The 11,264-nt window shown below is 35.4% G+C and overlaps 1 protein-coding gene across 2 annotated transcripts in view; it reads left to right on the top strand.

The window, feature by feature from the left end:
• LOC107657855 (macrophage-stimulating protein receptor-like) overlaps positions 1 to 11,264 on the top strand; it is a 40,773-nt gene that overhangs the window by 10,090 nt on the left and 19,419 nt on the right. Inside the window, exons 6-21 of one of the 2 annotated variants that reach the window (XM_016446137.1) lie at positions 1,090 to 1,250; positions 1,436 to 1,571; positions 1,738 to 1,874; positions 2,001 to 2,171; positions 2,293 to 2,386; positions 2,469 to 2,678; positions 3,458 to 3,604; positions 3,699 to 3,852; positions 4,088 to 4,177; positions 4,319 to 4,525; positions 4,647 to 4,727; positions 5,223 to 5,404; positions 8,404 to 8,513; positions 8,674 to 8,839; positions 9,018 to 9,154; positions 9,705 to 10,579. In XM_016446137.1, the coding sequence (XP_016301623.1) occupies positions 1,090 to 1,250; positions 1,436 to 1,571; positions 1,738 to 1,874; positions 2,001 to 2,171; positions 2,293 to 2,386; positions 2,469 to 2,678; positions 3,458 to 3,604; positions 3,699 to 3,852; positions 4,088 to 4,177; positions 4,319 to 4,525; positions 4,647 to 4,727; positions 5,223 to 5,404; positions 8,404 to 8,513; positions 8,674 to 8,839; positions 9,018 to 9,154; positions 9,705 to 9,921 (2,400 nt within the window). In that variant the 3' untranslated portion in view covers positions 9,922 to 10,579. Of the gene's footprint in view, positions 1 to 1,089; positions 1,251 to 1,435; positions 1,572 to 1,737; positions 1,875 to 2,000; positions 2,172 to 2,292; positions 2,387 to 2,468; positions 2,679 to 3,457; positions 3,605 to 3,698; positions 3,853 to 4,084; positions 4,178 to 4,318; positions 4,526 to 4,646; positions 4,728 to 5,222; positions 5,405 to 8,403; positions 8,514 to 8,673; positions 8,840 to 9,017; positions 9,155 to 9,704; positions 10,810 to 11,264 lie in introns of those variants that run through there. The other variant, XM_016446130.1, reaches the window with a different exon arrangement.

Genomic DNA, 11,264 nt, shown 5'->3' with positions numbered 1-11,264 from the left:
CTAGTGTCGATAAGCGGTGATATAGCTCATAATTTTCCAAGTGTATGATATAGCCTAGCTTTCATTCTTCAGGTCAATCATATACTCGTGAAAAAAAAATCAGTTTGAATAAGGAAAGCGATAACTTTGCCATAGTATCCTTTCAAATGTTAAAGTTGACACAGTCATTGCATTCTTTGCATGTGCTGCACTTTATTTGTACCATTTGTTTTATTAGTTTATATATTAGAATTTGAAAGATAATAACAATATTTTTTGATAAGTGAGATCTGATTTTAGTCCTTGAACACCAAAAGAGTAGTGCTTGAAAAGTCCTTGAAAGTCCTGGAATTTTATTTTGCAGTATCTGTACGAACCCTGTTTAAGTTACCAGTTCTTGGAGCATTTTATTTTGTTGTTGTTGTTAATTGAACTTAACTGTAGTTTTCTGTAGTAAACTGTGTTTGTATATTTCCTATTTTATATTCATTTCCTAGTATTTAATTTACTATTATTTCTTTTGAACAAAACAATTTCAGAAATTTCATGTTTTAAATTGTAGGTCATCTTGTACTCTGTCAAGGACAAATCTAACCAGCAAAACTTGATATCAAAAGCATCCTAAATGTTACATGTGTGTTTGCATTATAGTGAGTAACCTTTCCTGGTATTTCTGTTTCAAATAGCCCACCATAATCTGTAGTCTGAGCCTGTCAAGGACTAATGGCCAGGGCAGATATGTTACTAGTTAGTTTCAAGGAAAATAATTTTCAGATAATGTTCTTTTTTTTTTTTTTTTTACCAAATAACCCTGTGTATGTGTCCACCCCCCGCAACCCCCCAAACCCCGGAAAAAAGTTCAGGCTCAGGATTTTTTTTGCTTTAAGCCCTGGAAATAACACAAACAGAAGTATTACAATTATGTTGTGACTAGGGTTGGGTATTGTTTGAATTTGATCAATTCCAATTCCGATTCCAATTCTGCTGATCGGTTCCGATTCTTATCGATTCCCAAGTTTCGATTCCAGTGTGATTAAAAAAAAAGTCATGTACTACATGTACAATTAAGTACGTGGCAAATCCAAATAACATAACATTTTTGCTTTTCAGTTTTTACCCAGCACGGTGCCCTCAAATGGTAAGAGTGAAATCACTCTTTGCGGCTGGAACTTCCAGTCTTCTTCCCGACCTGCTATCACTCAAACCTCTCACCAGGTTAAAGTAGGAAACAGTGGCTGCACTGTTATACCAGAGAAAAGCAGTAGCTCCCAGTAAGTAACACACACAATTAAATTTTCCCACTGAAAGGTTTGATAAATACAGTTTTTTAAGTTTTTCATATATTTGTCATATTTTATTTAATTTCAATGAACTAAAACATTTTTTAATAGTTTTAGTTTTAGTTAACACTAACAACACTGGTGTTCATGAATGTTATTTTTCATTCTTCTCTCAGGCTGGTGTGTAGGATTGATAGTGAGGTGTCAGACCCGGAGCAAAATATTGATATAACAGTGCAAGTGGATGAAAAGAGCGTGGAAAGTGGATACTTCATCTCTGGGAAGGCTAGCATACAAGGCTTAAGTTTTGTGGTAATGAGCAAAACATTCTCAACCTTTAATTACTACACTTGATTACATGGTTTGACATAAAGATTATTAAGAAATATTGGTTTGCAGTACTGCTGCTGATCAATTAGATAAAGTAAAGCAAATTTGGATTGATAAAGCTCTTTTCATCCCTCATATCTCCCATCAGACCCCAGAAATCACAGATATCAGTCCAGGCTTTGGACCTAAGATTGGAGGTACCCTGATCACCCTGTCAGGAAAACATCTGGATGCTGGTGGAAGCAGAATGGTCAGCCTTGGAGACAAAATTTGCCCTGTTAAAAGGTTATTGTGGCAGGTTTTGAAATTCAGTTATTAGACATAGTTTAAAAAGATAATAAGAATGCCAGTGTAGAGCATAGTTTTTAACCACTGAGTTTTGAGTATTTTCCTACTATTGTTTCTCCACAGCGTCTCTAGAGATGGGACTTCTGTTGTTTGTAGGTCTGAAGGTGTTGAGGAGACTTTAGAAATAGATGTGAAGGTTGTAATTGATGAATCAACTATTTTAGCCACAAAAACATTCAGCTATGTGGTGAATCCTGAGGTGACAGGTGTGAAGCCCAACTGTGGTTTCAGAAGGTGAGTCAAAACATTGTTTTTTTCTGTAACAAACATTTAATGGCATCTTTAACAGTAATGGTGATGTGAAAGACCATTAAATGGTTCAATATGTATTTTTTGGGGTCCTGCTGCAATGAAGAGGATCAAAAATTACCATCATTGGACAGAATCTGGACTCTGTTTCCCAAGCCATCATTAAATACAGAGGCAACAGCATGACACCTGTGCAAACCGTAGGACTCACTTGCATTTTGAAGAGCCACGTTTAATAGTAGTATATTATGTTGCCACTTATTGGATGCTATACCTGCTTAGGTGTGTGTTGGTCAAGGAAATCCCAACCAAATGGAGTGTACAAGCCCTCTTTGTGAGGAGTCAACAGGAATCCTCACTGTGGATCTGGATGGAGCCAAGGAACTCCTGCCTCAGAATTTTACCTGCCATGCTAATGGAGAACCCATCCCGTTTGAAACAGAAGGCCATGTGCTTGAGCTCAGCCCAGGGCAGGACAAAGTCTCATTGCATGTACGTCTCAGTGGTTACATATATTGTGTTGTTATATAGTCTCGTATATATGGTCCGACCAGGTCACATGTCTTCATGTGTTGTTTTTGTAAAATATTTATATATAATATATATGTTAAGATAAGCTAGTACTAAATATATTGTAGAAACTTAATTTTCTGTAAAGTTGCTTTGCAACTATTTGTATTGTGAAAAGCGCTATACAAATAAACTTGAATTGAATTGAATTGAATGTTAAATACATATTATATGTACTGTATATACACTACTGGTCAAAAGTCATAGAATAATTTTTCCAAAAAGGATTTTTGGATTTTTCCAAAAGATTTTTTTAAATTGTTTTTTTAATAAGTCTCTTATGTTCACCAAGGCTGCATTTAATCAAAAATACAGTAAAAACAGTATTAGTATGAAATATTATTACAGTTTAAAATAACTGTTTTCGATGGTAATATATTTCAAAATGTAATTTATTTGTAATAATATTTGAATATTTTTTTCTCATCACATAAAACGCCACATTTTTCTGCCCAAATACATAAAATTGACTTACAATTAAAACAACACGATAAATTATTTAAAACTATTAAAATGATATAAAACGCCACATTGGCCACATTTTTCTGGCCAAAATACATAAAATTGACTTACAATTAAAACAACTCAATACATTATTTACTAAATTTAAATTATGACTAAAAATTATGACATTTACAGTGACACTCAAATCATTCTTCCAGGTGTATTGTATATTAATCTAATCACATTTTTTATTCCAGCACAAAAAACTAGCCCTGGTGTCTGATTGCATGAAAATCATTATGACAATTGATGGAGTGGATTGCAAGGCTACAGTTCTGGACAATGAGATCACCTGCAGGATCCCTAAAAATCTGACTATTAATAGCCAGGGGGCACCAGTTAAGGTCAGAGTCTGTCTATTGAATTCAGTTTTAATAAGTTCAAGTTGGCTCTGCATGCCATTCATGATGCACTGCTCTGTCCCATTGTGTTTCTCAGCTGTTAGTGAACGGAGAAGAATATGACATTGGTTTAGTAGTAACAACAAACAACAATTTTATTGTGGGCATGGTGCTGGGCATCTTGGCTGCATTTGGTGTGGGAGCAGCTCTGGCCTTCGTAGCCATTGCACGAGAGCGCAAGAAAAGGAAATGTAAGTGCGTTCTGTCAAAATTAATCAAATTTTTCCAAAATTAATGTGAAATAATTTTGTCATTATTATACTTTATAGCAAGTTTTTAAAATATATGGAAAATATTTGCTTTTCATTATGATGATTTTTTACCATTTTTAGTAAGCAGAATGAAAAATTAATAAAATTAAAAAAAATAATTGGTGAATGTAAAAGAAAAAAACCCCAAAAAACAAAACATTTGTTTGGTCAGCAGCTGCACTGGCTCAGGTTCGACTATCACTGCATTCAACTCGCACTACGGTGGAGAATTATGACAGATCACCTGATGGTGACTACAGAAGAGGTGAGACAACCTGAAGTCCTGAAGTTTTTGAAAACATTGAGACACTACCTATAATTTAAAGAGTATATAGCCCAACTTGGTACATTGCGTCTTCATAAAGAGCGTCCATTCTTCAATGAACATAAACTGTGCATTCTGTAGGTCTGACAGCTTCTCCATTCCAAGGCTCGAGCACAACATTCTCCAGTCTGCCGTATGCTGGGTCGATGGACTCTGCAGCAGCTCCTTTGATTCAATCTCAGACTATCTCTATGTCCGCTCTCCGGCCAGATCTGTTGGAGGAGGTGAAGAATGTTTTGATCCCACATAATAAGGTTAAAATCCAGCATGACCAAATCATCGGCAAAGGTACATATCTTAGAGCAACGGCAATCCATCTGGATTTGCTACATTATTTTCCATCATTTTCTCTTTTTTTTAATAGTACATCCTCTTTCACACACTCGCATCATTCTCAAATCTTTCTCAGGTCATTTTGGAACAGTGTATCATGGATATCTTATTGATAGTGATGACAAAGAGATCCACTGTGCTGTCAAATCACTGAATAGTAAGTAAATTAATACTGTTTTAAATAGGGTCACACCAATATTAAAACTGTGGATGATACAATAAGCTGATAATTATTGTTGTTATTTTTTATTATGTTATGGCAAATAATGTAATAAATAATCAAAATAAATGAAAAATAAATATTAAAAACTAAAATCTACAATTTAAAATTTTACTATTTTACAAGCAAAATTAGGCATCACACCATTAGAATACAGATTAAAAATGGATCTTTATTTTGAAATTTGCTTAAGATTACATTTAACAGTGTTATTAAAGTATTAGTGTTATTAAAGAGTAACTTTAAGTGAGCATTAGGTTTGATACAGATATATATTCTGCCTAGTTTTAAAGTATATGAAGCTTATAAAAAACATTGATATTACAATATTTTACATTAGAGTTTACATTACGTACAGCTTTGTAATGCCTAGCCATTATGATAAAAAAAAAAAAAAACAGGAAATATGGTTTTCTCAATTTTTCTTAAAAGGGATCACTGATCTGGAAGAGGTGGAGCAGTTTTTAAGAGAAGGAATCTTTATGAAGGCCTTCCACCACCCCCATGTCCTGTCCCTCTTGGGCATTGTGCTTCCCAGTGATGGACTTCCCCTGGTGATCCTGCCATATATGAAACACGGAGACCTTCGGCATTTTATCCGCTCTCCACAGAGGGTAAGCACATTTATTTTATACCATACTACAAATCGATATCTTACTGGAACAACATAGCCCTAACCATATCCTAACCCTTACCTTACCTACTGTTTTCTGTTGATGTGTGAACTTCACTGAACATTATTTGTAGTGCACCTGCCATCCAATAATCACAATAAGCTTTGTGCTTTGTTACTTTCAATATGAAAGAAAGTCTCACCTTTAAAATTCCCTATTTTATCACCATCTCTGTTCAAGCGGCACATGATCCAATCATCTCGTCCTCCTTACTACTAGTTATAGCACAAAATATATATGAATGAACATCAGTATGAAACAGAACGAAACACAGGGATTAAAGTTCTCTGTCGCTACGATGGATTTCCGTTAATTGCAGCGAGTCTACGACGGATTTCCGTCAATTGGAAAAAATTAGGGGGAAAGAAACAATTAGCGCATTGTTGTTGTTGTTGGTCTGCCCTGTGGCACACCAAAAATCATCCCTGCCACGGCTGCAGCTTCTCAGTGACAACATAGTGATGCCGCTCGCATCATTCACAGTCGGGTTATTAGCAGAGAACACAGAGCAGAACTTGAATTTCGGCGCGGGATTGCGGCTATTAATAACAATTGTACTCATTCCCGCAGGTTCCGCGCTTATAACACGATGACAGATGACGGAACGTATCATTTGCACGTGCTTTTGAGTCTTGAGAACTCACTCGCGCGCTCTCATTTTCTGTGCGCCCACAGATCGCGATAAGGAGAGTGACAACTTTTAATAGTTATTAAGGGAGTTTGCAAATGTGATTATTGATTTAATACAACAGTTCAATAAACAAGTACTGCCTGATTTTTCTCTATTTCTTCAATGAAAATAGTTCCAAATATAGTAACAGCTCAGCATCTCTAAAAGCAAACACAGCAGTGTTTAATTCATTCGATGAAAGTGCTTTTTTGAACGAACCTAGTGAATCAGTGATTCATGATTACCCATTCATAAAGACAGTCACTTGCTTCATTCCTGAATGAATCAGCTGTTCGAACGAATCAATTGAACGAATGATTCAGTGATAAAATTAGTGACTTTGTTGCCACCTGCTGGCGGATTTAGTTTAATTTTTAGCGTAAAATTTCAGTTATTTAAATAATTTAATATTTCTGTATTCAAAACTTTATATTTAAAACATTAATCTCCACATGAACATATGAATTTATTTGCACTCATGCCAATGTTAAAAAGCTTATAAACATACATTTTTTAATTTGACATAGATGAAAATTATGCCATTATAAAGGTAAAAAGGACATTTCCCCCTGTAAGTCACTTTAAGGAGTCAAATGTCACCTCATATTAGGAAGGATAATTTTTGATCAGAATTTTTGATTATTGATCAGAAGGTGCTCCTACATGTTTTAAATTAGGAGTACAAGAGCTCCTAAAAAGAAAAGTAAGCATAGAGCCATGTGTAACAGTATTAGATCCGTGCATGAGGTCTTAAAGAGACAGCAGCCTAAATAAACCTCCTGCTGCCTTTCATTATACAGTGAAGACTAACCAGTGTTATTTTACAGTTGAATAGATTATAGTTAGACCTAACTGAAAAAATTAAAGTACTGTTAATTTAATTTGTATCTTGTTATTGTTTTTGTTTGTGCTATTGATTGTCATTAATTTATTTGTTCTTATTTTATTATTTACTATTTACTTGTCTTTTTTAGTTAAAATAAATTAAATTCTGAGTGCACCTGATTGGGTGGGTAGAGGAGGGGGCGTGGTCCATGGGAAATAGTCCTGCCACCACAGCTGGAAAAAATCCTAGGAAACACTGCATACATTTAATAAAATTAGAAAAATGCCATTACAAATGTAAAAAGAAAATGCCCCTGTAGATCACTTTGAGTCAAATGTCACCTCATATTACACATCAAGTTGTTGATGTTTGTGTATAAAGCTCTGCATGATCAGGCTCCTGAGTACACAAGGGATATGTTGGTCCCTTAACAATCGCATAGACTATTGCGCTCCTCTCAGAGATTGCTTTTGACTGTCCCACGGTCTCGTCTGAGGCGGAGTGGAGATCGCGCTTTTTCTGTTGTGGCTCCAGCACTTTGGAATGCTCTGCCATTGGAGTGGAGATCGCGCTTTTTCTGTTGTGGCTCCAGCACTTTGGAATGTTCTGCCATTATCTGTAAAATCCTCATCAAGCATGGACATTTTTAAAAAGGACTTAAAGACTTACTTGTTTTATCAGGCTTTCGGCATTTGATTGGTCAGGACAATTGTGAATGACTTGTCTTTTATTTTATGTTTTGTTCCTATGTTTTAATGTTTTTTTTTTAATCTTTATTATATACTGCTTGTGTACAGCACTTTGGTCCATTTTTATGGTTTTGAAAGTGCTTTATAAATAAAGGCTAAGGTGAGTTGAGGCTAATTTTTGATCCGAATTTTTTATTATTGATCAGAAGGTGCTCCTAAATTTGTTCAATTAGGAGGACAAGCGCTCCTAATTACAAGAAAAAAACTGCTCTTAAACTGGGTGTGTGACAGGTATGGCTGTGGAATGGGGTTTGGCTGAGGAAAAATTTTCAGTCAAAAGATTATTTTTTTGCTTTAACCCCTGGAAACAGTACTTAGTGAAATGTATCAATAAAACAGCTTGTGAACAATGCCATGTAATGTTATATTTATCTCATGACATTCTGACCATAAACTTAATAGATAGCTAGACAAATAACCCTAGAGAGCAGCATTTCGCCAAATATATGTACTATTTTACATATTCATTTTTACTGTACCTATTCATTATTTAATGTTAATTATAAATAATTTTAAAATACATTTCTGGATTTGGATTCAGCTTTCGGCCAAGTGCATCCTGAATTTTTGGCCCAGAATCATTTCATTTCAGTGCATCACTAATTTAAACATTTTAATCTAAGTAAAATCATGTTAACTTACTCAACTTTTGCATTAAAATGTTGCCTCATAAAAATATATCCTTCATGTTCAGAATCCCACAGTGAAGGACCTGATTGGCTTTGGGCTTCAAGTTGCCAAAGGAATGGAGTATCTCGCAAACAGAAAATTTGTGCACAGAGACCTTGCTGCACGTAACTGCATGTAAGTAAGAGGCAACCTTAATTTTCTTATTTTATCTGGTAATGTATGCATACACCAAAAAGAAACAAACAAAATGTACTTTGATTTTTGTTGTCTTATCAAAGTACAATGAGTAAAGACACAAAAATTCTAATAAATGTAATGAAACCACTTTTCCTAGGCTGGATGAGTCGTTTACAGTGAAGGTGGCTGACTTTGGTATGGCACGTGACGTCTATGATAAGGAATACTACAGCATCAAGGACAGCAAAAAAGCAAAGCTGCCAGTCAAATGGATGGCTTTAGAAAGCCTGCAGACACAGAAATTCACCACCAAATCAGATGTGGTAAGTTTAAATGTGGAGAATCTTTTCAAGACATTTCAAAATGAACAGTTTTGAAATCACATGAATATAAAAGTGTGATCTCAGTGGCGTGATCCTGTCATCTTGGAAGGAGAGTCAGGCTAAAAATAAATTTCATGATCCTACATTCTGTATATAACATGTATTTTATTCCCTCTAGTGGTCTTTTGGAGTGTTGATGTGGGAGCTGATGACGAGAGGGGCCAGTCCGTATCCTGATGTGGACCCTTATGACATTACAACCTATCTAATGCAAGGCCGTCGACTGCTACAGCCACAATACTGCTTGAATTCCCTGTATGATTTACCTGCCTTTTATTTTTAAAGGGGTCGTATCATGAGGAATCATGTTATCTTTGGCTTTTTGATATGTATGCTATGAAAATATATAATTCAAAGGAGCTTTTTTTTATGTAACTGTCCACATTTACATGTCAGCAACACCTATTTTGCATTCAGAAAATCGTAATTCATGGTGAAGCAGTAAAGCAAGATAAATATATGAATAATATTGCTGTTGTTAAAATATGAAATTATATGAAATTATTAAATATTTCTAAACACCAGAAGAACTAATGATAAGAGTAAACTGTGGTAAACAGTCTTGGAAAAAGTATATACTTTTTTTATGGAAAAATTGTACTAACATTGTAAGTGGATCATAAAGAACATAAACTATATTAAAATTAAATATAATAATAATAATAATAATAAAAAAATATTATCACTTTAAAAACGGGGGAACAGCTGTGAAAACCCAACAGAAATATTTAGATTTACATGTAGCTTCATAATTGGGCATAAAGGGCAAATAGATGAATAAATCATTTTGGATTCTTTATTATAGGTGGTCCATCCTGCTGCAGTGCTGGAATCCTGAGCCTGAGAAGAGACCAAGTTTCCCTAGTCTCGTGAAAGTTATTCAAGAAATCCACTCCAGCCTTGAGGGGGAACATTACATCAACCTGCAGATCACGTATGTGAATCTGGACCAGCCCCGGCCCTACCCCCAACTCTTCCCGGCCCCGCCTGCTTCCGAACATTCGGACCAGTCCTCCACTTGACCCTGGTCTTGAATTAAATAAGTTTGAGCTGCGTTCATCCTGTGGATTCAGAGGCCCATATGGTCCTGTGAAGTGTGGGAACCAAAAGGCATGCACTGAAGATGATCTGCTGTATTTGGAGAATCCCAACATGTGTAAAACTGAATGTACATTCCTTGTGTGTGTCTGAGATGGTCATGCTGTTGTGAACTTTGCATGGTGTTAGTTGCATGACCAAATTGGTGTCACATCTTTGGGATTTTAACAATTTTGGGGCAAGTGCACTTTTTAAATGAATTTTATATTTTAAACTTTTTTTTTAAATGCATGCAAGAATGCTGTGTTGTGTTTTTATACTTTTTAAAGCACATGGTATTATTTCTTACACTGAATGACAACTGAAAATAATTTGTTATTTCTCATACTACTATAGTATAACACTGTGTTCTATCCAGGCCGCAATGTAGCAAGATTCCAGCGACCAAACTATTTTTATGTCCACACTGCCAGTGAAAATGTCACCCGTTCTTTGTCAGTGTTTGATGTTTAATATACATAGGGAGCAGGATTTTGGTCCAACAGTCTTTCAGTGTGAGCATGGCTACGAGCACATTGCTGCAGAAATATTTACACAATGTAACAATGTAAGAGATAGATAGCTTTTATCACTTGTTGCTTTGTCACGTTGTACATAAATGGTTTCTTTAAGGAAGAGTGATATGATTACTTGAAATATGGTTTGATCAGTTTCATTTTTCTTTTTTTTTAGTGTAAAAAAAGAGATAAAATGCCAAAGTCTGAGTAGTTGACATGATATGAAGCATGATTTGTATATGCCAGCAGGTCCACAAGAGAGTACTGCAGGGTATCTGCAGGATTTTTAGGCTCAAATTTAAAGGGGTCATATGATACTGCTAAAAATAACATTATTTTGTGTATTTGGTGTAATGAAATGTGTTTATGCGGTTTAAAGTTAAAAAACATTATTTTCCACATACTGTACATTATTGTTTCTCCTTTATGCCCCGCCTTTTTGAAACGCGTCGATTTTTACAAAGCTCATCGGTCTGAAAAAGCGAGGTGTGCTGTGATTGGCCAGCTATCCAGTGCGTTGTGATTGGCCGAATACCTCAAGCGTGTGACGGAAATGTTACGTGCCTCACCATACTGTTGATGCCTGCCCGGCTGGAGCGACGAGACAAAAACATTAAAACCCATTACAAATGAGGCATTTGTTGCATCCAGTGGGGACATAATTACTGATTATAATGACTTATACTTTGTTTTTACACGTTGCATTGCATCGCGCCGTGTAAACATAAAACCCTGTCTGCATTTGTGATCAGAGAAATGACAAACAACAA

This window comes from Sinocyclocheilus anshuiensis, unplaced genomic scaffold (assembly GCF_001515605.1).
Source record: "Sinocyclocheilus anshuiensis isolate Anshui unplaced genomic scaffold, SAMN03320099.WGS_v1.1 scaffold2171, whole genome shotgun sequence".
Taxonomy (NCBI): Eukaryota; Metazoa; Chordata; class Actinopteri; order Cypriniformes; family Cyprinidae; genus Sinocyclocheilus; species Sinocyclocheilus anshuiensis.
This window is presented reverse-complemented; position numbering and strand designations above follow the sequence as displayed.